This window comes from Neopelma chrysocephalum, unplaced genomic scaffold (genome assembly GCF_003984885.1).
Source record: "Neopelma chrysocephalum unplaced genomic scaffold, ASM398488v2 Primary Assembly neopelma1_26, whole genome shotgun sequence".
NCBI lineage: Eukaryota > Metazoa > Chordata > Aves > Passeriformes > Pipridae > Neopelma > Neopelma chrysocephalum.
Window position 1 is genome coordinate 13,372,973 of NW_020897695.1, and position 27,600 is coordinate 13,400,572.

The 27,600-nt window shown below is 41.3% G+C and overlaps 1 protein-coding gene across 5 annotated transcripts; it reads right to left on the reverse strand.

Annotated features, from left to right (window-relative positions):
• Window positions 1–27,598, reverse strand: KIAA1143 (KIAA1143 ortholog). Of its 5 annotated transcripts, XM_027675609.1 has the most exons (5): window positions 27,439–27,598; window positions 25,267–25,426; window positions 16,519–16,601; window positions 5,236–5,307; window positions 1–180 (listed from the first exon to the last, which is right to left on the reverse strand). In XM_027675609.1, exons 1-5 carry the CDS (start codon window positions 27,544–27,546, stop codon window positions 16–18), a joined length of 588 nt encoding a protein of 195 aa, XP_027531410.1. In that variant the 5' UTR covers window positions 27,547–27,598; the 3' UTR covers window positions 1–15. The 5 variants fall into 5 exon arrangements, with proteins under 5 accessions (XP_027531410.1, XP_027531411.1, XP_027531415.1 ...); XM_027675610.1 differs by lacking the exon at window positions 5,236–5,307; XM_027675614.1 differs by lacking the exons at window positions 1–180; window positions 5,236–5,307 and adding an exon at window positions 6,284–6,310.
• Between the last annotated feature and the right edge of the window lie 2 nt (window positions 27,599–27,600).

The window sequence follows — 27,600 nt, forward strand, 5'->3', positions numbered from 1 at the left end:
CCATATATAGCAACTTCACTGGACAAAACAAGAGACAGAACAGATGGAACCATCTGTGTAAAGCTCTATCACCCGAAAATTCCTATTTACATCAGTTAGACTAGTTTTTCTCAATTTCTTTAGTTTCCAGGAATATCCAACTGGTGCATCAGGATAGGACCACTCTCTTCTTTCTTTTCCCTGAAAAAAGAAGTATTTAGCAAAGACTAAAAATCCTCCGGAAGAGCAGAATTGTTTCAACACCTCCTTCAGAGGTATGATTCATGTATGTGTGACTTTCTTTGACCAGCCATGCTTGCTCAGATTCCAATTAAAAATAAATAAAAATAAAAAGCTGAAGGAGAGATGACATGCTGTTCTGCTGAGCTTTGTTGTTTTTTGATTGGTTTTGGCTTTCAATATCACCTTCAAAAAATCCAAAACTTGTAGCTTTGCAAAAACACCAACTGGCTGGTTACTTATTCAACCCCCTGTATCTCTTGTGGACAGGCAGCAGAACAACGAAGAAGAAGAGATAATACTTAGAGTAACCTCAGCATTAACATATGCAGCATAATGGATGAGTAGCCACCACATTTGAAGAGCAGTTCATGAAGCAAAGTAGAAATGATGTGTGTGCAGGATATAATTACAGCAGTAATGTAATAACATTCCATGTTAGATTATTAGGGGTCTATTCTGCCCTTGACATGCCTACATAACTCCCATTAATGTTAATTGAGGTTATGCACGTGAATCAGCAACTGAGCAAATCACTAAATTAATTACATGTAAAGTACCTGTTTCATTTTTTCAAACCTGCTGATATGTTTGGTTGGTGCAAATGCTTATAGTCCAGGAATGAATTACGACAGTGTGGAGGAAAAAGGGATGTGGGAAAGACTACCTGGATTTTAAAACCCCATGAAATGAAATTAAGTTTCGAAAAACAGCCAAGGGATAGTAGGAATAACTATTCCTAGACAGGGACTCAGTTTGAATAAGGTAGGAGAGACTCTTGCTTTTCTGTAGCACCTCCTGCAGAGGACTGAAGCTTTGGTTAACTGGAGCTTTGTTAAACTAAGGTGTTAAACTCTGGCTTTGCAAGGAAAGGCGGCAGCTATTGTGAGTGCAGCCATAAGAGCAACAACAGGCTTGGATAAGGCATAGAGATACTATTTTTTTTTTCCTGCTTGGCAATTGCAACCCCCACTTTCTGTCCAGGAACGCTTTGATCAAGCAGATGTGATGACAAGGATCTGTGTGATAACAAAGTCTTTGCATATGGTGGGAGAAGTTTGGGCTTGAAATTCAAAGCGTGTGTTTCACTGAAGGGTCTCATTCTGCAAACACTTATCCCAGAGTTTGAAGGGTGGAGATTGTTATACAAGAAACAGAATCAATATTCTCACTCTTTGTTTCATTTTTGGTTTAAGCACCAAGAACTCTTGAGCATTCAGTACTCCTGTGCTGCTAAAACTGGGTGCAAAGAACAAAAAGTGCTTCCTGGAGAAAGGAGCAGGGTAGTAAATACCCTCCGTCATCTGTACCTCTAATATTGCCTCCTTCTGATGCTATAATTAGAGCAGAGCTGGATTGTCAGCCTTTTCCACAGCAGGAGCCCCCTGGAATCCCCTTCTCAGCTGGGCAGGATCTAGAAGGGATTCCCCCACCCATTTAGCAACCGGAGAAGGCCTGGATAGTCATAAAACCCTGGCACCTGTTTGTGGTCGCCCACTGGGAGGGGGGACAACTGCCCCACACTCAGACTTCCTGAAATAGAGCAATATCTACAATACGACCAACAGAACCCCCCTCACTCTAGATTAGAAAGGATGCCTGAGCTTTTAAACCTTTATTTCACATGTAGTAAACAGCCTCTCTTGTTTCATCTGAACCTCTCTGAAAGAGCAACTTCTGGAATGGCTTTAGTTACTGAGAGCTCCGCTGCCCCCACAGATAGCTTGTGGCCCAGCTCCCCGTGTGTACTGGCTGGCATTGGAGCATGTTGGACGTGCTCAGCCATGTAAAGAGGCCTGGCTTCAAAGAGTTAGGCTTACAGGATCACCTCCTCTCTGACTTCAGGGGAACTTAAGTTTCACCTCAAGACAGTGTGGACGCAGCTGCTGAAGTAAAGTGAAGCTAACCCTGGTCAGCTGCAGGGCAGACAGGGTTGCCAATTTAATTATCAGTAGCACTGCTTTCTGTAATTCTTAATTATTCTTATTTATACCCATTTATTCATAATAATTTGCACTTAGGAGTACCTTGTCATCAATGGTGGTATAAAGAAGGCCAATCAGAGGTATAAGCAAGGCAAGCAGTCGCCCAGGCTGGCAGAGAAAGAAAAGTGGTAAAATTGCAGCTTTAAGTAAGATCTCACCGCAGTGGCTGTGGCATCATCCCTAGCCTGCACTGGGTCAGTGGTAATGGCATAGCTATTTCCACAGGTCCTATTCTTCGTGAGGAATAACGAGCAGTGATGGCTCTGCTGCCTTGGTGCCTGGCTTACCTCTGTCTCCCTCCCTCACAGATGAAGACACACAGCCTATACAGAAATTATGCTTCCCAGTGGCAGGGAAAAATAGGTAGGACATAATAAAGGTGTCCAGAGACAAACTCATGTTTCTTCCTCCTCTCTCCCTGCTTTTTGGTTATGTCTCAGTGTTGTCTGGGTGGAACTCCCTCAGCAGAACTATAGAAGCCAACTGCAGGGCTGGGGAAGCTTTGCTCAATGCCTCAAAATACTCAAGAGAGATGGTGCTTAAAGAAACTGCTCTGCTGCAGCAAAGGAACCCCAGTGCAGGTGAGATGGTCTACTTTACCCTCCTTGCACCCTGCACTGGGTACACCGCTAAGGAACTGGAAGTTGTCATGGAGAAAGGACTGGTCTTTGCCACAGAAAGCTAAAAAGCTAGCACCTAAAAAACCAATGAGAGTATAGGGATCAGATACTCAGATGTCAAAAACGACTTTTGATGCTTAACTTCAGACATTCATGTTTAATAATACAGATGTATTTATTTGCTTGAAAAGCAAAATTACTTGTTCATCCCTAGGTTCTATTTTGTTGAGTCTACAGATGTCTCCAAAGAGCATTCAAGGTTACGGAATTGATATTTTAAGAAGGAAAGGTGGACCTTGTGGACATAGGACTGGCTTTCCACTTATGTCTACATTCCTAAGTGTTCGGCTCAAAATCTCAGTGGCTGCTCACATCTGTTTAAAAATTACAATTACAAAACAAACAGAAAACAGCACGTGAAAATGCTCACCAGCAGGTTTCATCCTGTTTTGCAAAGGACAGCTATCTTACTATTCTCATTCAAAAAAGAGGGGACTGGCACTCCGGAGAAACTCTGAGTAGTCAGGCAGCCACTAAATGGCAGATTCACTTAAATGAGCTCCTGTTCCTTATCATATTGTGCAAGTTTCATCATCTGAAGTGTGCCTGGATCCTATTCCCATAAGAGGTCAAATTCAAGATATCAGAAAACCTTATCACCTCCAGAACGACTTTATGTCTCCAGCACATACTGCCTTTCTACGACATCACTTATGCATACAGGCTCAGTGGTCTAATGATTAAATACTCAGGTATCAAACATCCAGTAGCTGGAATTTTTACTCTGCAATTCCACAAATATTGATTAATTGACCTGAACTCTTCTGCACTTTATAGCATATTAGAAATCACATCTTACTAGGGCCACTCCTATTGCATTACCAATTGCACTTCAGTCTAAATATTCAACTCCAGTTTGTTCTGCTTAATAAAATTCTGGGCATGTCTGTGCTGGGAAATAAGTGATAAATAATGTGAATAGATAACAGGTCAGGGCAGTGGAGACTTTCACTTAACTAAGCTTCCATCTCTGTGTATACTGATTGCAAGACAGCCCATAACCAGTACCCTCCATTGGAAAGAGGAATCACAGTGTCTGGGAGCACCAAAGGCAGTCCCAAACAAGTAGCCACCACTGACAAACAGTGACAGGATCTGAAGGAATAACTTGAACTTGTCTTGGGAGGTTTAAGTTGGATATCAGAAAAAGGTTCTTCACCCAGAGCAGGGTTGGGCACTGGAACAGGCTCCTCAGGGAAGTGGTCACAGCATCCAGCCTGACAGAGTTCAAGAAGCATTTGGACAATACTCTGGAGCACATGGTGTGACTCCTGGGGATGGTTCTGTGCTGGTTCTTAGCTCCTCACTCATCCACAATTAAACACAAACCCGAGCAGCAGGTGTTACCCTAGATACGCAGAAGACGGACGAGGGAAGGAGAAAAAGGGAAGACAGGGAGAAATAAGGCAAAATAAACAAAATAACCCGCCAAGCCCCATCCCTGCGCCACATGCCAGCAGCCCCGAGGAGCCCGGCGCTGCCTCCCCGCCGCGGCGGAGAGGCGGGCGGGGCAGGGCGGAGGGCGCAGGCCGCGGGGCGGGTGCCACGGGCGGGCAGCGCCGCCGAGCGCTGCCGGGGCGCCAGAAGCCGGGAATGCGCAGTGGCGGAGCCGGAGACAGCCCCGGCCCGGCCCCGCGCCCCGAGCCTGAGGCGCGGCCGCCACCTGCTGTCGGCTGGAGGAAGCGCCGGGAAGGAGCGAGTCCATCCGTGACGGGAAGCCGGGCTCGCCCGAGCGGCTGGACGCCCTCCTCCATCGCACTCCGACATTTCCTCTGCAAACCCGGTGAAAGGACCCGCTGGCTGAAGAGAAGCAAAATTCACCTCTGACGCTTGGTTCGCCTCCGGCTGATTTCAGGCTTAAATTAAGGCACAATCTGGCTACAAGGGAGCGCATATCTCCTGGGTGTCTCTGGGCAAGAGAAGCCTGAAACACCCCAAATGGAACCAACGATCGGTCAGGAGCAGCTGGAACCGGACAGTGGAATGGGCTAGGAACAGGGCAAACCCCACCTTTTTTTGGCTATTCTTTCCCCTTTACTTTGCTTTTGATGTGCTCATAATACTCGTTTCGCAGACAGATCCCAGGGTGATGCAGATCACACCACATCATCGTAATATCCCTTCACACCCTTTCTCTTAAACGCTGTAGCCACAGAGTGCTGTCTGCCATTTCCAAGGAGATGTCAAGGTGTTTCAAGCAGGTATTTATTTCTTCTCCACTGTGTTGGAGGTAATAAATTGATGACGGACAAACAATTATCACCACTGCAGTGAAAGAGTAGATATACACTGTTATAAGCGAGTGACTTCTCAGTATGGGACGACCCAAGACCAGGAGAGAAGTTTCTTACCTTTGGTAACAAGAGGTAAACGCTATTGCCTCTCACTGCTTTGTTCACAAGCATGAGAGCCAGGATACAGTCCTGTGGGTTTTAGAAAGGCGAAATAAGGTTGGAGAAAATATTTATTTCTCTGTACCTGTATTGATTACTTTTAGGTATGAATAGCAGTGGCATTCTTATCCTCCAAATGTTTGTTCTAGTCAATAACAAAATTAATTTGTATACCAACAAATCCGCAACTATCCAGGAGGAAAATGAGCTCAGTATATAATAGAGGAGAGAGTTTTGGCAAAAGAGAGAGTGTAGAAAGAAGCCTGCTCATAAGAATTATTGATAAAAGAATTACATGTTTATAGAATCCAATTCTCTGTCTCGAAGCATTTTATATGCTCAGTCCTCAGCGATAACCACAACCATTTCAACAATTGCTGTTTGCTGAAGAAAATTGATTTTAAAATCTCCCTGATTCATTTACAAATTACTATTATTTTTCTGCACTAAAGTAGCACCCCAGAGACTGTGGCACAGATTAGGGCTCCGCCGGGGTAGGTGCCTTGTAAACTCATGATACATCACCAAGGAACTGGATTTCTAAACCTCACAGCTCAAAAGATTCACGAGTATGTATTTGTGTGTGTGGTACCGAATGACTGCACTAAAGTCAACACTTTGATAAAAGCATTTATTTATTAGAGCCTACACAGGCTCTTAAGCACTGAAAGGTACCTTAAAAAAGGTTGCATCCATACATAAAAGTCTCTAACTCACTCAAAACGCAAATTCAGCTGGTGTTGCAGCCACTGTGGACTTTCTGAGCTCCTTAAAGGTGCAAAGAAGCTGGGGAAACTGGTTGAATGCAATTCACAGGTACTTTTGACCTCTGTATGTGCCAACCCAAACCTGAGGGCAAAGAGGGCAACACAGGAGATTGCAGGAGTACAATAGGATGCAAAAACCTTTGAAAAACAGTCTTGCATGGCAAATGCTCACTCACACTGGTTGTGCTCAAGAGATGCAGTGAACAGGCCCCTTCCCTCCTCACAAGTAGGATTTGCTGGGTGATGTGTTAGCCTCAGTGCTCGGGCTGTAGGAGAACAACTAAAGAGCACATGGTCCAAGAAGTACAAGGAAAAATACACTAGGGGACCTGCAATTCAAAAACATTGCCACCAAAACCTGCCAATAAGGAAAAACAGAACATAAAGAAGCAGTATTACACAGGAAACATCTGACAGGAGCAGGAAATTATCACAGTTGCAGTGTCTGAATAACAAGACTTACCTTCCTTTCAAGCTCAATATTAACCAGTGGGCAAAATGAATGAAACCACATTTCAAGGTCAAGTGATCCCTTGCCACAGACTGTACCCACAGGGAAGAGAAAAGGAGTGTTTTGAGCAGTGCAAAGCACAAAGTAGAAGCAAGTGACGTGGGGGAAATCTGTCTTCAGACAAAAGCCTGTTCTGAGCCAATGCACCTTAGGTTGAAACTCTGGGGGCACGTGGGTTCTGGAGCACTGGTGGTGCATTTTATCCCCCAGCAGAAGCTGGGGAATACGCACACAGAATGCACAAGGACAAGGAATGCAGCTGTGACCTGGATGTGCCAGAGTATCTGTGTAGTTGGTCCATCTATCACCAAAACAGGTGAAGGACAAGTCTTGAGCAAAGCAGATGAACAAACATGGCAAAAGCTGCTCTGGACTCTGACTCAAAGCACAAGGCAATTAAGGGAAGTCTCCTGTGGCAAGCCACATGCAGTACCCACAGCTCCAGTGCATCTGATCAGTCTCTAACAAGGAAATACCAAAGATACACACAGCAATGGGTGTCTTGAAGCATCCTGACAAGCATTTCACCATTATGAAAAACAACTGATAGCATCCTTCTCTCAGATGGATGCTAAACAATGTAATGGACAAATATCCAGTCATAACACTACCAGATTTCACGGTAATGCTGGTTTTTTTCAAGTCTCAGCTTCTGGAAGCATTATGTGATTATGCGAAACACCCAGTTTTATTCTGATTTTGGTTTTATTTTTACTTTAGTTTCTATTCTCCATGTATCTGTAAAGAAAAGCTCAAAAGCCATGAATGCTGAAGGGTCCTGCACTTTGGCCACAACAACCCCATGCAGCACTACAGGCTGCAGCCAGAGCGGCTAGAGAGCAGCCAGGCAGAGAGGGACTTGGGGGATCTGATTGACAGGAAGCTGAACATGAGCCAGCAGTGTGCCCAGGTGGCCAAGAAGGCCAATGGCATCCTGACCTGTATTAGGAATAGTGTGGCAGCAGGACCAGGGAAGACATTCCTCCCCTTTACTTGGCACTGGTGAGGCTGCACCTTGAGTACTGTGTCCAGTTCTGGGCCCCTTAGGTTAGGAAGGATGTTGAGGTGCTGGAGCATGTCCAAAGAAGGGCAACACAGCTGGTGAAGGGACTGGAGCACAGGCCCTATGAGGAGCGGCTGAGGGAGCTGGGGCTGTTCAGCCTGGAGAAGAGGAGGCTCAGGGGAGACTATTGCTCTCTACAACTACCTGAAAGGAGGTTGTAGTCAAATGAGGGTCAGTCTTCTCCCAGGCAACCAACAGCAGGACAAGAGGGCACAGTCTTAAGCTGTGTCAGGGGAGGTTTAGGTTGGATATTAGGAAGAAGTTCTTTACAGACAGAGTGATCCGCCATTGGAATGGGCTGCCCAGGGAGGTGGTGGATTCACTGTCCCTGGAGGTATTTAAGAAGAGACTGGATGTGGCACCTAGTTGACAAGGTGGTGTTAGGTCAAAGGTTGGACTAAGGGATCTCAGAGGTCTTTTCCAACCTAGTTGATTCTGTGATTCTGTGACAAATTCAAACTCATATATATAATATATGCATATATACATATATATATGGACATGTATGTTAATATATATATATATATGTTATAACCCCACTTCATGGTTTGACATAGAATTTTTTAGGAACCCAAGGCCTTGGCAATACTTGATCATCAATGTCCAGGCATGGCCTTTGGGGAGAAAAATATATGGAGTCATATTGCTGAACATGAAGGTATTACCAGTCACAAGAGTGACAACAGCAAATTCTTGGCTGCTAGAAACCGACATAGTTCCACAGTTTCATAGCTCAGCAGCTGGGTCATGAACTAAATCCTGAAATCAGGGAAAATAGAAAATTCTGGGAATGCAGGCTTTTCAGCTTGCTTCACACCCCTCCATCTTTTGTTAAACTTTTTTTTTTTTTTTTTGGCATTTGCACAGAAAACATGTCAGTGTGTCTTTTACAGCACTCCAAGGAAGAAAATTCAAGCTGCTCTGCCTGATATTAAAAGATGTGGCATTTGGTAATATTTGGATGCAATCCAACTGCTAAACTGCTGAACTGCAGTTTGTAACACAAGCACACCATGAAGGGAAAGCAGCAAAAGACAGATGAAAATGAAATTTATCAACAGGCATAAAAGAACATGTGAGCAGAAAGCAGCAGGAGGGATATCCAGTGTGTGAGAACGGAGAGATGGATACCAAGCACATTAGCAGCATTTATTTAAACACAGCCACACAATGAAGCTGAGCACTAGCGTCATGATAAATTGTAGCAGAGGAATGAGCTTTGGAGTAAGTGAGTGGAAGCACAGCATGTGGCCAAATGTGTGATGGCATGTGAAATGAGAGTGACCCACCTGGAATATGTCAAATGCTGAAGACCATTACTGGCTACTTACTTAAATGATAAAAACGGAAGTTGCAATAAGTAGGATTAATACACTTTAGAAGAAACAAATTCTCATGCTATTAAAAAGATCACAATCTGGTCACAAAAGACTCATAGCTCTGTAACCCCCAAGTATTTAGCTGTTCAAAAAGTCCATCTGTGTTACACACATTCAAGTGTTAATAATTAAGGGTGGGATATCAACCTCAAGCTTTGAATTTTCCCAGATACTGTCAGTTTCAATCTGACTCTTGCCATCACTATAGCATGTTTTTGCTTTTAAAAGGAATGGTAAGGTCCTAGGAATATGACATCAGCCTTCCTAATGAGAGAACCATAGAAATAGGGCTGGAAGGGACCTTGCAAGGTCATCTAGTCCAGCCCTCTGCCCTAAGGCAGGATCAATTATACCCAAATCATTCCTGACAGAAGTTTGTCTAACCTGTTCTTAAAAATGTCTGGCAATGAAGATCCACAACCTCCCCAGGCAATCTGTTTCACTATTTCACTACTGTTACAGATGGAAAGCTTGTCCTAATGTCTTCCTTAAATCTCCTTTGCCACAATTTAAATCCATTAGTTCTTTCTGTATTCCCAGTGGACACAGAGAACAATTTATTACTTTCCTCTTTGCAGCAAGCTTTACATGTCTGAAGACTGGTATCACATTCTTATGCCTTTTCCTGCATCCCCTTTCTCAAGTTCTTTCAATCTGTCCTCACAGGTCATGCTTTCTGCTGGATTTCCAACTGGACTGCATCTTTCTTTTTTGAAGCATAGTGCACAAAAGTAGACACATTACTCCAGCTAAGGTTTGAAGCAGAGAATAAATAGGGTGAGATTATTTCACATTTCTTCTCCATTACATTATTTTTAAAGCTGAAATGGCACTAGCTTTCCCCACACTGTGGCCTGTGTTCAGTGTTTAATTCACAGCAGTCACAAATCCCCTCTTGCAGAATAATGACCGCTGATTCAGTTGCTGCCATCATTTATGTATGTTGTTGGCTATAGGAATTCACTGGCAAGATCCTGGAGCGTTCAACACTTAACTTGTTTGAATCTAAACCCACTCACTTCAGACTACCTTGTTTAGTAAGGAGCTCATGTATCTATCAGTGTCATTTCATTGAGAGCACTTCAGTAACATCAGAAAATAATTTAGTCCAAGCTGCCCATCCAGCATAGAGGAATTCAGCAACGGTTCTTACCATTAGTACCATGTTTAGTATATTCTTAAATAATCTGAAACACAATGATGTCAGTTTAGAGGAGTTGAAGCAGCTTAAAATACAGAAAATTACTCATGAAATGTTATAGCTCAGAGCTGCCAAATTGGTTTTTCACCTGAAACAGAATTATAAGTTACCCATCCACTCTTTAAAAGCATATTAAGCATTTAAATGAAATTTTTTAATTGCTCTGAATTTGACCCTCATCTAATTTTGATTTTTACCAAGTATTTTAAGCAATTTGGAATGATTTAAAATTTATATTGGAACACTAAGTAGCTCAAAGGAACAAGTCTTCTAACTCCCATCAAACTCAGATGCATAATTCCCACAGGTGCCTTTGAAAATCCCTATTTTCAGTGTTGTTGTCCATTTGATAAACAGCTCAAAAATTCTTGGCTTTTTACACAAACATCATCTGCCTGAAATAATTTATGAAAATCATAAAATTGATTTAAGCTCTTCTCAGTGCTCCATAAATTTTATGTAGCCCTTAAATTATAAAGCTGCTGCTGCTGCTGTGGCACTCACCAGAACAATGCTTAATCTCTTCTCTCAAGATAGTTGGCATGTCAGAGGAGAAAAGAAGGGACTCGGGCAGCTGAGTTGTTTGTTTCAATTTAACAGGGCAGAATAAAACAGCCTAGATGCCAGGGCTCTAGTCCCAATGAGACTGTGTGCATCAAGGTTTTACTGCAAAAACAGTTGTTCTAACCTTCCCCTGCTTTTCTTTGGTTTTAAATCAGAAAATAACTTTCATTGATTTCACAGGGACTCTTTTTGCACACATCGTCAGGTTTGTGATACTTGAAATGTTCCCTGCCTAATTTATAATTAGTGTGTTCTCATTCTCAGATATACGACAACAAAATTTCGCATCTGTACAATTACAAATTGGTGTAAAAATGCCCTGCAAACCTCACTACATCCTTATCAGATAGTCTCCCTCTCAGCCCAAAGCTGTACCAGAACAAATGTAGGGGTTTTTGCTTTTACTAAAATTAGAGTTTTTAGGACTGTTTTATTTTTTTTAATCTCTACCTTCTTCAGCAAACATTAAAAACATTTTTGGAACTGAATATAACACAAGGTGAAAATAAAGTCCTAGCATAGAGAAACTATGTTTGAATGGACTCCTTTACTCTTAAATTTGCCCTGGTCACATATTAAAACTGCAGACTCCTTTATTAAGATTTTGGTTTGTGCCAGCTAACTGAGATTAAGAGTACCTTGGTTTTTCTAGTGAAGTCTCATCTGGAGTAGCCCAGTTTTCAAAGGCAGAGTAGCCTGGACATTATTAGACTCAATCTTTTCAGTGTTTCATCCTGGGGATCCAAAGTCAGCAGCTGCTATAGTCTTTTTCTTAGCACTGACTTTCCAGCTCTTTCCACTCTCCTGGTAACATTCCCTAGTCTGTCATTCAGAGAGTCGTCATCTTTAAGGGATGCATTTCAACCTTTCTCTACTCACGCTTTTCTCCCACGTAACCCTCTGAGTTTCATCCTTCCTCATACGCTGTTTTTGCTCAGAGGTATACAAACCATCTGTGCCTCTAATACAATGTTCTTAAATAGCCTCCAGGCAGATCTCTATGGTTTTTAAGTACTTCTCTTTGCCCTTCAGCCTGCTGTTAACCATTTTCCTCATAGTTTTATAATCTGCCCTTTTAAAGTTCTTTTTTACTGTGCTGTCCCTAAGGGAACAACTCTTTCATGATATCAAAACTAAAAGTGTGCAGTGATCAGCGTTACCCCACAGAGGTTTGACAACACCTTCCTCTAATAACTTCTGCCTCTTACAAGGTAGTTCCCTCTTGCCCATGGCCTTAACTAATCAGGCATTGCACTGTGGATGGCCACAAGAGTCAAGGAAAAGGAATCCTTTGCCATATGGGTTGGAATGGCACCAAAGCCACTTTACATCTCCTGACAAGAGGAAAAAACCTGCTTTTGCCAGCTGTTGCTTTACCTCCAACAAAAAATATGAAGTGATAATGGGGTAAACACTATAGAATTCAATCTTGTATTATTTTCCTGACTGGTCCCATTCATTTTCCCTAGGAGGAAGTTACTTTCCAGGGGCTGGTTCAGAGATTTTACAGGTTCTCAAAATCTTGAGGAAGTCTACAGGATATTGCAGTCACTCATGTGTGCTGTGTCTCCAGTGGTTTTAATGGCTACCATTGTGACTGCTGCCTGTGGAATGTTCTCAAGGAAGTGGGGCAGAAGGGAGGTCTACGGCACGAAAAATGTCTCTGCAGACTAATATCTTGCTCTAGGAATGGGAACAAAGAGATGATACTGAAGAGGCAGCTGATACACCAGCCTTTCTGTTTGCTGAATGCACAAAGGATTGATTTATGGCATCTTGCCACAGGAGAGGCCTATAGGTTATTAACCAACTTCAATGGACAAACACTTGCTGAGACTGCATATCATTCCTCTTGTGCTGTACAAAAGGTAATGACTCATCTTCAGGCATGCCTGATGTCCTTGAGAATGCAATTGGCTCTGCACAGCCAAGTGAAGCATTACTTAGTTAATACACTACAGCAGAAGGGAAACAATCAGCTGAAACGATGACATTGCTACTTCCTGCTTCATTATAAATCTGCAGCTTCCTAACAGGATTATATACTGAAGCACTGCAAAAAAGGACATTAAGTCCTGTGATGAAACTTAAAAAATGTGTAATTAAAACAGTTAAATACAGGCTTCTTGTGCTCAGCGTCTACAAAACACAGTCTTTGATCCTCCAAATGATATTTCTTGGAAAAGTGCTGGACTCAAAAACTATAAGAACAGAATTCTGACTCATCCCTTCCTCTTTAGGCCAATTAAATGTACACTTGCAGTATAACAAATTTTGTTTTATTTCAGACTAGAAATACAACCAAGGGTATGAACTCCAGGGCCACCTGCCCCCACGTGCATTTTCTTGGTCATTCTGTACCCTGTTCATCCAATTTCTATGTCAAAATGCAGCATTCTTGATGATTCACCTTGATTCCTATTATTTGGAGAAAGATCCTGTTTCTTCAAAAGAAATGAAGGTAACAGAGCATCTCACCTTTCCTAATGACATCCAAGCACCTCTGCAATGTAAAAAGCCTCCACTATAAGCATCTATTGCTGCAATGCTACTACAGTTCACCAGGTTTGTTCCAGCTTACTGCTCAGCTAACACCATCAATAAATGTTTTAGTATTAATGAACCACGACATTTCAAGTATTTTACTAATAAAAACTGTACAAGATTCCTATATTAGGTGATGGGCACATCTGACCAAGATTCCCATAACAGGCAACAAGCCTCAGCTACTCTCACCTTGCTCCTTCAGCACTTCTCTCACACTTAGCTGGGCAAGCCCCGTGAGAAAATAAATACATATACCTTCACCACCATGGCAGGGGAAAAGGATTGTGGATGGAGGGAGGGAAGAACAAGAGAGAAGGAAAACCCAGGAAAATTGTCCTTTCCAGTCCCAGCCCCATGTTCCATGTACTTACTTTGGTTTCCCCTTTATTAGAAAGTTCTTGTGATTATTAATTTTTCCATGATCCATTGCTTAAGGAGGTGATTGCTTAAGACAATTCCACATTTCTTTCCTAAATGAAAGACTAATTGTTCTCTTTAGTCACAGGTTTCATGGGGAGTTGATGGCGTGTGTGATTTTCCTGGTGCGTCACATTAAGAACACAGAATTTTTACATGACTACCTGACTAAAATGCTTTTGTGCATCACTCACATGTCTTAATAAATATATCCAATTAGTTATTGTTAGGTGAGCTGGGAGTAAAATACAATGAATACAAATGTCTCCTCCTGGTCAGAGCACTACAATCGTAGTTGGAATAAAGGAAACAAATTGGGTTTCTGTATCCACCTTTCTTTCCCCTGCTGTGTTGCCTGAAGAACAACATACCTTCCATTATATTACTCTCAAGTAAACCCAATTAATTTATTTGCATTCCAAACATCTGTCATGAAGTTGTAGGGCAAGACGCATGATTAAACAAAAGTATTGCACCCAATATTTTGAGATAACCCTCTTTTTACTGGACTCCAGTTTCCCACATCTTTCTCTAAAAATGCTAATTTTTGTTTAAATGCAATTACTAATAAGATTCAAACAATATCTCAATCTTATTTTGAACGTGCCAAATTAGCTGCATATTTGTGAGGCCCTTTATAATTTTAAGGCTAATCCAAATTCCCTCTGATCCTAGCAAGCATTTATAGCCATGTCTCCTAAACTGCTTCACATCTAAAGTGAAGAGCTTCCAGGCTGTGCAAGAAAAATGTAAGCAAGTACATTTCTGTGCTGACGAACAGAGCCAGAAAAGTTTAAGTAAGCAGTCAATGGTTAATTCATTTGTTCAGATGACTGTCATCAAGTGAGAGTATTTACTCAGTTGTTGAAATATGCCCAAATATTCCTTTGGTATGCTGGAATGCTACAAGACTTCTCATGGGAGTAATCTATATATATATTTAATAGATTCAAACAAGTTTAAAGTATACAAAATAAGTGGAAATATTAATTCCTAGGAACCTTTGGTTCTGTATTTCTTCTTCCTAAATTTGCTCTTGTTTTTTATATATGCAGAATACAGACAAATTATGTATTTACAAATGTAACATGTCCTCATGGGAATAGTCAGGTTGTCACACTGCACCTCTTTGGCAATTCTGAGACCAGTGCTACAAGAAGATTTTAATATCCATTTATAGGTCTGGCTTCAGTTTTCTGAAAGGACAACAGATCTATTCATTTTCAAAATAAGGGTAACAGGCACTCACACAAATACTGTGAAACAGTACGTAGAATTGTATCTGATATTATGCTGCAGTAAGCTGGTATGTACAGAGACAGGTAGCAGTTACAGGAGGCTTTAATGTCACGTGACAAAAAAATCTCATCTATGTACTGAAATTTTTATTAAAATACCTTTGGACCACTTAAAAGAAAACATAATTTATTGTTTAATACCAGACGAACAAACTAAAACCAGCTGTTTCACACAGCAACTTGAGATTTGCTCCTCAGTGAAGCTTTACAGGCCAAATAATTTCAAATGTCCTGTCACACAGCAGAAAAACTAGTTTCATAACCCTGCAACTGCAGTAATCTCAGTTCTTGCTTATATATGATCACAGAACACACCATACTTCCAAATAATTTCAAAGTCATTAGTCCCATTTCCAATGCCTTATTCTCCCCAATCCCATCAGCTCTCAGTGTCATTTTGAATTTCAGCATTCTGTTACATAAACGGTGCTGAAATGGTCACTTTCAGTGTACTTTACATTGGCAACTAAAATATTTTAAAACTTTGTATCACAGCTATAATGTTTCCTGACCTAAATTTCCTGTTTAAAACTTCCTACTTGAAGAATGAAATAATGCTTTTCCCCAGCTTAAAAATAAAATACATCTTTTTAAACAAGCTGTCTGAGATCCCAAATAATTATGAACACGTAGGTAGCCAGCTGGAAGAAATATACTTTAAGCCCAAAATACCACCAAACCACTGAGCCCATCAGTGTCAAATCTGAAGTGCACAGTCTCCAATGGTTTAGGCTCCTTTTGCATTAGTTGATATCATCAACTACAATCAAAATCTTTATATCTTGCTATTACAACAAATTCAAACAAATTTGACATTTCTTGGACTGCATTCACCAAAGACAGGATTAGGACTAAGTGATTTTATCAACTGCAATGCTCTGCAAAGAGCTAGTCTGCCAAACCGCAAGTGCAAAGGTTGTGCAAACTTTTGTTAAGCTGTGAGACAGAAAACTTCAGTCTCTCTTTCACAGAAATGAAGTCTCCCTCTTTTGAATGTAAAGTCAACAATAACAGGCAAAACCCACACAACTGCCACCTAATGCTATTCAATATAGAGGAAATACATTTTTACTAATTGAGGGCATTTTAAAATGTATTAACTGAAAATTTACATAAGCTGCATATGTACAGGTATATTTTGCTAGTCATTTGTGACCTCAAATAGCTTTTACATACATGGTTAAATTCTCTTTAAAAATAAAGACATAACACACTGTTCATACAATTACAGCTGAACTGCAAAGACTTAGTTCTAGCTAATTTTATACTATGTTTCTCTAGTTGGACTGTAACAAAGTAAGAGAATACTCAAACACCATGCTTCAATTCCCATGAAAGCCATCCATGTTACTCAGAATGTTACCCCTAATCATCATTTTCCTCATCATCAAATGAGAGAAGACTGCTGTTTTTTACTTGCTTAGCCGTACTCTGAGAAGTAGTTGCTTCTCTCTTAGTTTTCTTTGCTTCTTTCATCTTCTTACTTGAACTTACATTGAAGTCCAAACACTTCTCTGATGAACGTTTGGCTGGTTTCCTGAACATAATTTTTCCATCAGCAGGCTCTGGTTCATCATCTGTAATAAAGACAGTAAAATCAGAACTCATCTGCACATGCTCACAAACATTTACAGACCTTCACTATTACCTTGAACCACTACGATCTTGAACCAAGACCAGCGAGACCCCCAAAAGAATACAACAATCATGAAAATGTACATTTTGGCCACAAAGACTGTATCTATGAATGTCCTCCATATGCACACACCTGTTCCATGGCAACCAGCCCTTGAAGACAATCCTCCTGCAGTTCCTGTTAGAAATGGATTTTCACTAACCAGAGCTCTAACTTAGAAGAGACTGTAGGCAATACAGCTTTTCCAACACACTCCATTCACATCCACTTACCAAAGTGGGGAGGACAACTTCATAGAATCCTCTAATCCCACTTCAGTATTTGTAAAATTCATGACAACAAATGCACTTATTTCAGAATTATGGTATTCTATAAAGAACAAAATAGCACACATAAAAGAAAAAGCTTTTTTTTTTTCTTCTAATATATTCTGTCCTGCTGAGACAGCTAAGATCACATGGTCATAAACTGCCCTTTTAATATCATAATAATTGAAAGTTTCAGGGTTTCTTTGTATCTGCAAAATCATCAAACTATTCCAACTCGCTAATTTTGCTCTAGAACACGCAGAGGAGGAGACAAGAATCTTAAAAACAAAAGTCAGGCAGAGGGGGAAAGCTACTGCAAAGAAACAGCATCAGGGCAGTATTTCTGGAAAAGAAAGCGTAACTGTAAATGAATCAGACACAAAGGCTTATGCTGCAGTAGTTTGCAATTTTTATAATGTATATGTGACAGGATGTTCAAGAGCCATGGGTTCTATGCAAGATATTTTTACTAAATTACTTCTGTGAAATTCATTATTCAACAGAAATGTGTTTGACACGATTATGTGCTATTTAATTATAACCAATAAATATCTTTTCTCTTTAGAACAAATCCTTTCCTCAGTATATCAGCACTATGGCAGAAGACTAACATCAGTGTGACCTACATGGCACTGGCTGAAACTCTCTTCAGTGCATACTCAAGACAATACAACTAATAAATCTGGTGTCTTAAGGGTTGCGTGGTACAAATGAAGACATCAGCTTGAGTAGCAAATTTCACTTAGAATTCCTTAAGTTTCAGAGACCCTTTTTAAGAAAAAACCTAGCTTAAAAAACTAACGTGTACTTCTAAAAGGTGCACATGGGGAAGGGGCTGGAGCACGAGTCCTGAGAAGCAGCTCAGGGAGCTGGGGTTGTCCAGCCTGGAGAAACAGAGGCTCAAGGGAGACCTTAATTCTGCAACCACCTGAAAGGACGTTGTAGCCAGGTGGGGATCAGTCTCTTCTCCCCAGTAACAAGCAACAGGACAAGAAATGGCCACATGGGGAGGTTTAGGTTGTGTATCAGGAAAAATTTCTGAGAAGGTGGTCAGGTAATGGAACAAGTTGTCCAGGGAAGTGGTGGAATCACCATTCCTTGCAGCATTCAAAAAACACGTAGATGTGGCACTTAGGCACATGGTTTAGTGGCAGCATGGCAGTGCTAGGTTAATAATTGGGACTCAATGGATCTTAGAGGTCTTTTCCAATCTTAACAATTCCTTGATTCTATGATTCTAGTTTATGAGAAAATACTACTATGCAGAAAATAACTAACCAGATTTTGTGGGAAAATATTTCAGCCTTAGTGCATTAGAAAAGCATTACAGTTATGAGGAATTACTAGCAACAATAAACTGTAGATATGAAAAGCATACTTCTGAATGGATTCATCATGAATTCTGCATGGAAAGCTTAGGTGTTTAGATGCTGCACAAGTTCAGGAAGTGCCTACAGTAAATTTCAGGAGGGAAATATAATTATTTCTGAAAGTATATCACACTTAATGAAACAAAATGCACTATGTATCATTATCCTCAGAAGCTGGTCCTCCATTTTTGGACTCAGATGTTTAATAGCAAATAATTCTTCTTACTAATTGTTGCATAACTACAATGTTTATTTGGAAACACACATCTAACAAACAAGATCTAAGGCACAATACAAGCCAAATTCTGAAAAAAAAAAAAAAGTATCTATAAGAAGAACTCCATGTACGCACAGACACAACTGTCTGTGTGTCAGTGTGCAAACTGCATACAGCACCCCTACAGCTGTGGAAACAGGACAACCAGCTACTGCATAAGCATGAGCAAAAAAAACCAAACCTCATTGGACGCTCTTTAAAGAGTGATTGCTACATTTTCTTAGAGGGGTATATTTTAAAATTTAACCCCTAAAAAGGTAATGAAAGCATACCCACAAAAGAAAACAGATAAACAGCTATGTACTCATAATCCATGGAAAAACAGAAACCAGAAATTTCATTTTTACTCGCAACTGTCCTGCTACCCATGTTGTGAACCGCACAAAGTAATTTCATTTTGCCTACCAGATGGAGAAACTGATAAGTATCTTTGCAATATGAATTAAACACCTAATAAGTTAAGTGCATAAACAGCAAAGCTCAAACATTCCACCAAAATGGCAACTAGCTCAGCTCTGACCTCCAGGGCCACAATACTATTTGCAGACCATTCTGCATCAAAGGATATTATTTTAGCTCTTGGCCTGGTTTAACACTGTCAAAATTACATTATATGCTCAAGGACATTCCTTTCAGCAGGAAGCCCAGGCCAGCTTCAGAGAGCTACGTGAGTTGGCAGTGCTTGACAAAGAATGAAGCAGATGAGGAAAACACAGTAGGCCTGGCCTTACCTTAGCAACATGTGGAAAGAGGGAAAACAGTTAGGCTACGCTTTTTGAAAGAATTTGATGTAGCAGTTCAAGAAATTTGTGATGATTTCTTAAGATTGTCTTTTCCAGCTGGTAAAAAAACTTCACTTTATTCTTTCTGATTTTACCAGGCTCTTATGTGTCAGCTATCTTTTTGATTTGCATCAGTGACCTGCAAAAAAACTGACCTGTATTAAGCAATGCAAAAAAAAGACTGAAGAAACAATTTCAGTGTTTGTACCTTTTAAAAAAGAGGCCTGAAAAAAAAATTGTTTCAGCATTACAAATTATGAGAAGCAAGATTTCTGATAAACACACAGAAATACACGAAGTCAAATACATAAAAGCATTGCAGGAGAAATAATAAAATCCAGTTCTAATAAATGAGTCAAAAAAATACACTAGAAGTTCAAATTCTGATTGTTCTTAGTCATTGCTGCTTTTACGTGGATCACAAACTGGTTGACCAAGAGAAGCACAGTCAGAGGTTAAGCTGAAAACTCACTTCACAAGTGACAACAATTTAAGAAGCCACAAAGTCACAAAATATTTTTCTCTTTTTTAATTAGAAGCTATATATTACAAGAGAAGTAGAAATGAGGGTCTGAAAAAGAGGCACTACTCTTCAGTTTACGGTACTTTTTATTTAGCAGTTATTTGTGCAGTCAGCAATACCATTTTTCAGCAGTTTCTGTCCACATGGGTCAATGAGGCAACAACAGGAAGCACGAATGCCACTAAACTGTCAGGAACAACAGGAGGAGCAGCGCAAACCATGTATGTCTCCTCACAGATAGAAGGTTGGGAAAAAAATTATGACAGCCCGGTACATTGCTTAATGGTTTCTAAGGTCGAAAGTTCAGGTCAGCCATTTCAGATGCTCCTTCTAGTGCTTCCTGGCCACCCGTTCTCTCTCTCTACGCATGCCTTTGGAAGCATTTACTACAGGAATTTGGCACACTGGTGGTATGAAGATAAAAAGGCCAGTCTTGCTCTGGTAGTCAGTCTCAATTGTTTATGAGAACACTTGGGAAAGTTTTTGTTACTTAAATACCACAAAATGAGCCTTGATTTAGGTTCCTGCTATTTCATATGATGCAGAGTAGCATGAACACTGTGGTATGCATCTGATATAACAGCTGCTTAATCAGAACAGCTTGTGCTGAATCAGAAAGAGCTCCGATGCCCAAGACACCACAGCCTGTATTCTCCTTGCCTCTCCCCTCTCTTGTTGACCTCCCCCAGCACCAATACACAGAATGAAACAAGAGTAATATTACAAGGTTTTGAACAAGGACACTTTTTGCCAAATTTGGTCATTTGCATGTATCAGAGTGTCCCAGAGGCCAGATGAACTAGAAAAGCAGTAGAAAAAAATCAATTTCATAAGCTGCAATGAATGCTAGGATAAACTATCTTGCACTAATTGACATATTTTCTTTTGTGAAAATTTAATTTCTCATAAGACTGCTTTTCTTTGTCTCTGAACTAACAGTAACAATTTATAAAATTATGCATAAAACATAAAGCAAAATTACTGTTGATAAACAGACAACTTCTTTTTAAAAAGCCTCTGAGTCTGTGCTCCATGGAGAAACATATTTCAATACCGAAGGGTGTTTTCTCATATAGGAAAAGTTCAGCCCTAAAAAAAAAAATCCCTGTGACTATACTTTCAAAAGCCAACAGAAAAACTTCACTAGACTTTTGTTCTGCCTTAGAAGGCAACTAAGTGCAGCTTGGACATTAATCAACTGTTTTTACCAAATTAATGCAGAAGTGTTATTCACCTGTAAAAGAAAATGCAAGCCATGGGAACCACTGGTGTCTGAAATAAAAAGTGCAGCCATGAGCCATGTCAAAATGGTTATAGAAGAAAATGAAGGAGAAAGGATGTAAATGAGATATGGAAAATCCTAGAATAATATCCCAGTACAAAGCCTGAAGACAAGGTCCTTCAGATGAAGACAATCACTACAGATAAAAAAGAAAAGAGAGCAGAACCTCAAAGTTCTGCTTTCTGAGTACTTTCTGTGTTTTGAAAGAGTAACAATTTGTATTCACAACAGAAATTTAGTTAGTAGCACATTTCTTAGGATCTACCAAGCTGCCTCAGCATTGATGCATGCTGGAAAGGAAGATCATCAGTTAAGAAATTTACTTCCCTATTACCATTTCAGCTTCATGTAATTTCACCAATGATCTGACTTGGTGTCATGGTTTGAGCAGGCCCAAAATCCAATTCTGATTCCTAGCCCCCCACCCACATCTCAACCCCATGTGAGATGGGTTTTCCAGACAAAAACACGAGACTCAATATGGGGGGAAGGAATATATTACAAAGACTATACACATAAATAAATACTATAATACACTGCATACAATCTTAACTCTATATCTATCTCTACCATGACAGTAATATTTACAATGGGCCAAATCTCTTCTCCCTCCAAATAAAGTCCAGGAGAGAAGAAGAAGAAAAGACCCCTTCCAGTCTGTCAGCAGCAGGTCTCTCTCTAGGCAGCAGGTTCTCTTCTTCTCTTCCAGGCAGCAGTAGTAGTTGCTGGCTCTCTGCCAGCACACACGAGGGGGTCTCCAAGCCCCTCGGCCCTCCGTCCTCAAACGGGGGTCTTTCCGTGGACTACGTAACCCCAGACAAGGTCGCATCACCACGGTCATATCACGAAGCACGGGGGTCTTCGTGACGGTCTGGTATCCTCAGGGGAAATCAAGCCCCTGTGCAGAGCTCCCATGCTCTGACTCAAAGATGGCTGCCAGCTTCTCTGAAGCTGCAGCAAGGAGGGGGGGGGAAGCCCAAGGTCACCCCCTCCACACACATTCCTTTGGCCGTCCTGGCTTTAGCTCTCAGGACAGTCTGAGCTTCTTGCTCCTCTCTGTAGTGCATACTGCACTCCAAGACTCTTCCAAGTGAGTCCAATCATCCTCCTCTCTCTCAGAGGAATCTCCAGTGAGTTTGGGGGTTTGGGTTATCCAATTCTTACCCCGAAACTCTGTTCCTGCTGCTGGCTCAGTCCTCTTTCAGGTGCTGCCTTTCTGCTTTCCTTTCTCCTCAGACATCTCTGTGTCTTCCATGCAGCATACTGGCTTATGTTCCTCCTTCTGGTCCTTATCAGTTGGCTCTTTGCCACTGCTCTTCAGACGCTGCTGTCCCTGCTGCTCCGTCACCCACTCGCAGTGGAGAAAACTCCTTCGGCATCTCAGACACAGGCACTTAGTTCAGTTCTGAGTCCCTGCAGCCCCCCAACCGGGGGCTGGGGGGGGGCAGAGGCCCCCAAGGGGCCGGAGCCCCTTCTCCTCGTGGCCTCTACAACATGGCCACCTCTTCTTCTAACAACAAGTACCACTGCTTCTTTTCCGGTCTCCAGAGATATGTTTATATTTTGCAGGAGCACTGATTGGGTCAAGCCCCAAGGGTCACCACCCCCTGGGGGTTACCACTTTCCTAGTTTCAGGGGGAAAACCTGGCTCAAACCACTACACTTGGGGCTATATATTACAGTCTAGGAGACATTATATTAGTTTCACTTTCAACTCTGGGATAAAAATCAAAGCAATATGAAATACAATCAAATCGTGCGGCACCAAACTTTCTTTATACTTCTCATTTTCAGAATTGAAAGCCAAAAAAACAAAAGAAATTCACACATTACTCAAAACTCTCTTTATTAAACTGGAAGAAACCAGCTGTCTAAATACCTGCCTCCAGGTAGAAATCAGAATTTAAATCTAGAGGTCAGACTGACAGTGCAAAATTGGCCCAAGACTCAAAAAAGCCTTCAGGAAGCTGTAGCAGAGTCACCCACGCCTTCCTTTACTGAAAATTTCACACCAGGTCCTCTCCTCAGCAGAGCAACATAGGAGCACTTACCCTGTTTATTCCCATAAGCCATAAAAAGAAAAAAGGAGGACAAGACCTCCTATTAACAGCAAAAGCAGATGAATGACTAGTAACACAATAATGTAGAACAGAGGGCAGCAGTCTCCAACACTCCTGCTACCTACTACTATGGATTTTTTCCTCCAAATGCAAGTTATTACTGAAGGGCTGAAGGGGTAATAAGCAGAGGTGCCACAGGCCTATAGGGACTCAATGCTACCATCCTCACTACACATAATTATGTCTTAGGAATGTCTTTTTCCACCAAATAAGTTCAGTCACTCTATTCAAATACACTTCCATTTCATACTGTGTATTCAGGCTTGCAGGTCTTTTGGACTTTTTTCACAGCATGGACTCCACCTCAATAGATTCTCATGGACAACTACTTCTTTTTGCCCAGCCTTACAAAATCGTTTTTCCTCCAACTCTGATCATTCGAAATTCAAGGTGCTTATATGAAAAGGAAACCAATTCTCAGAAAGAACCATTCCACTTCTTTCCAATAGGCTGACATTTCTCCCAATACTAGGAGGGTGAAAAGAAATCGTGTGACAACTTTACAAACTGCAACACCAAGCACCTCTATGCACTACACTTCCGTAACAAGAGACCAGGAAGGAAGCCTGAAGCTGAACATATATTCTCAGAGCAGTTCAAATCACATAAACACAGTCCATAGTCCACTGTCTGGTTAGTCCCAACATTTACATATACACATCTCCCTGCTGAAAAAAATCAGATGCAGCTTTTTTTAGTTTCAAGCTAACCTACGTTATTAAAATTTAAGATCTTTCATCAATCTGCTTTTCAAAAAATATAAGATTCTCAACGTATTCTCTCCCACTACTGTTATTTGAATTCTTCATTTATACCATTTAAATTTTAACACATGCTTCTACACAGTGACAGCACAAACCTGAATTTTCAAATCCAAATGGCAGAAAAAGAGAGAAGCTAAGGATGTCATATTGATAGCTTGTGCTAGGCCTCTCAATGTGCTCTAAATTCAATTTACAGCTTTTGCAAATAGCCACAATGGCTAACCACAGGAGAGGTCTACAGTTTCTATGAATCATCCTTTTTTTTAATACTTGTGAGGTTCCAGTCCTATATTCTTAATTGCCAAGACATTTCCACTAGAAACAGTAATAGCCACATTCAATCTGTCAAGTCTTCTGTCAGCAAAAAATAAAGCTACATTTCATCACATCCTGTGTGATTATTGAAGTTTCTGGACACTCAAAGGACTTATGTCAACCCTATCTGAATGATGAATACTGCCAGAAATTCTTAACATAACTGTATTCATCAGCTGTAGTTTCACACATGGACAAACTGCAGCAACCCCTCTCACACTACTTCCATCTTTCTTTCTGTCTAATTCTTTGTAGAAAAGAAACATTTTTTTCTGTACCTTGCGCTATTTTATCATCTGTTCAGTTTTGCTTAATATATTTGCAAGTCACAACACATACTGGGGTTGATTAATAACATGGACCAGTCAGTGAAGTGAACACATTCCCAAACACACACATCTGCCATTCTTTCCACTGAAGCACTGACTTGAGATTCCTCCTTCTGCCCAGACACTCTCTTTCATGAACTCAGACATCTTTAGGACATCTACTCCACTGTCAAATTTGGCTGAGCAAATTAATGAGTTCAAAAATTATAACAGGTGATGCCAGGAGACTGTGTACCAGGACAATGACATGCTATAACAACAACAAAAAAATTAATTTAGGGTGGTATTTGGAGGTAGGATGTTGCTAAATCAAGAAGCACAGAACTGCAATATTATTAAAAGCCAGACAGCTTGAATATATGTACTCAATGACTTGAGATTAGGAATCACAAGTGCAAATTATTTAGCTGAAAAATTCAGAACAACTAATCAAAGGTAATATTAAACAGTAGAAAACTCAGCAAATATTGTGTTCCCTTTTATGGGTTATATCTCTTTGACTACACAAAGCAAGAAGTTAGTAGTTTGAAATTCACCTGATTCATTTGACTTTAAGGCCTCTTTGATTTGCTGTTTAATTTTCATTGCTTCTTCAGCAGTCAAGTCCCCTTTCTTCAGTGTTACCACTTGAGGCTGCTCATCTTCCTTGTCACTGCCATTGTCACTATCATCATCTGCAAGGGGAAGCTGCTCTCTCTAGGAAAGGGAAATAAGAGCAATTCTGATCACCACTCCACATCACAACCGCTAAGGGTGGGCCAGTTCTCTTTGGCCTCACTTTTGCAGAAAGGTTAGTGGGGAGACTCTCTGACAGCTGTCAGTGCCAGGCCCTCCCAACTCACGTTGTCCAAATGGCACTCCAATTCCATCACTGAGACATAGCGTCCCACTGAAAAAAACCAGCATGGGAGTATGGGCTCCTTCAATTAAAGACCAAAGGAACTTGGAAGGTAAGAAATGCCTTTTGTTCATTATCATCACTGTACAAGCACTGTCTGCCACACAACACTAAGGAAATCTTAAATGCAGGGGTCCCTTTGAACCTTCTGAGCTGTACTCCAAACAGCGCAAAGCGAAATGCGGGACCATGGTGGCTGGGCTATCAAAGCTGCCTATGCAAATCACTGCAAGCAGCACTGATACAAGGAAGATCATGCTCCTATTTCCACTCTCTCAAACTTGTGCTCTGAGACAGAATCATTTGGGATAAAATTTTATAAAAACAAACTTTCTATCTTGGAAACCTCAGTGTAACAAACCTAAAGTTTGGCAATATAAGAGGAAATGAAAATTTCATTTTATAAGGAAGAATCGATAGTATTACCGTAATCTACTGAATTTACCAAGAGATAGACAAAACACAATCTTTCTAGTGAAGTGAAGCAGTTTGTACTAAATTTATTAAAGGCATACTTTTATCTGATATTCTAGCTCATAATTAACTTTTTTAATAAATCATTGTGACTATTACTTTACTGATCAGCCTGGAGAGGTTAGGTGATAAGGGCCTCTTCAGTTCAAGATCCAAAATATACTAGAGATGAAGCTTAAAAGGCAATACAGGTAAATGGAATCAGTGGTGAAAGTCAATACGCTGACTGCTTGTAATAAAAGCTATTTTCACAAGCAACTTGTATATCCACTGTGGCACAAACACAATTCAAATCCAGGCCATGACAATGGGCCACTGGGAAGGGGGCTTTTCTCACTAGGTTAGTTTTGGCTACATACAGCTCAGGGTGGGATCATCCAAACATTTGTGCAAGTACAACTAGGTAACAACAGAACTCCACAAACAGCACTACCATAGTTTAAGTTTAAATTTCTTTAGTCATCAAAGAAAAACAACTTTACATGTGCTATACTACCATAATGATGGGCTAATTTCTTAAGGCATCCTGTAAAATCCTAGAGGGAAACACATGCAAAAAGCACATTGGAAACAGAAGAAAAATGTGCCTCAGAAAGGCTGCCTTTTAACAAGCTGGCTCAAACCCTGTTGCCCCTACCCTGCCTTCCTGGCCATCACATCACAGTTTGTGACCACTGACCTATTTCTGGGTTGAAAAGGACATTAAAGATCATCCAGTTCCAACACTCTGCCATGAGCAGGGATACCTTCCACTAGACCAGGCTGATCAAAGCCCCATCCAGCCTGGCCTTAAGCACCTCCAGAGATGGGGCATCCAGAGCTTGTCTGGGCAACCTGTTCCAGTGTCTCACTCCCCTCACAGTGAAGAATTTTCCCCGTATATCTAATCTAAACCTCCCCTCTTTCAGTTTGAACTCATGTTAATTCCTTTCCAATACATTTTTTTTTACTATATTCTTAGAACACCTTTTCCCCCCTTTCCCGCCTAGGCTTTGTAAGGGCCAGTTCAACTTCGGACACCACGGCTGTTTTCCCCGCAACCCTACGGGCCCTTCGGGCACTGACAGACAGGAACTGGCTGCCCTGCAAGGCCACCACGGCAGCAATGGCCAGGGGGGCACTGCGACGTCTCGCTGTTGTTTTGAACCGCCAACACAGAAGCAAAGACAAGCTACAAAGACTATTTCAGTCGTTTTTAAGCGAGTAACAACTGCCCTGCAGGGACAAAGCCATGGAGCGCTGCTTCCGCACCGCCCACGAAGGGGGTGGGTATCACAGCTCAGGAAGCGCCGTGAAGCGGGCGCTACCCCTTCCCACCCCCGGGGCAGGGCGTTACCTTGGTGTCCACCGTGGGGCCCTCCCGATACCCGACCTGCCGCTTGAAGCGGCTGAGGAAGGCGGGCTCGGCCGGCCGCACGTAGGAGACCTGATTCCTCTTGCTCATGGCGGCCGCCCGCGCCCGCCCCGGGGCATCCCCGCGCTTCCGGGCGCCCACGAC

What these genes read in the sequence shown, in the direction of transcription:
- KIAA1143 (XM_027675609.1), bottom strand. Translation starts at nt 27,546, where the DNA reads ATGAGCAAGAGGAATCAGGTCTCCTACGTGCGGCCGGCCGAGCCCGCC. An exon ending in GCCCCACGGTGGACACCAAG is followed by an intron (nt 25,427 to 27,438) that starts GTAACGCCCTGC and finishes TCCCTTTCCTAG; the next exon opens with AGAGAGCAGCTTCCCCTTGC. An exon ending in CTTAAAGTCAAATGAATCAG is followed by an intron (nt 16,602 to 25,266) that starts GTGAATTTCAAA and finishes TCTTTATTACAG; the next exon opens with ATGATGAACCAGAGCCTGCT.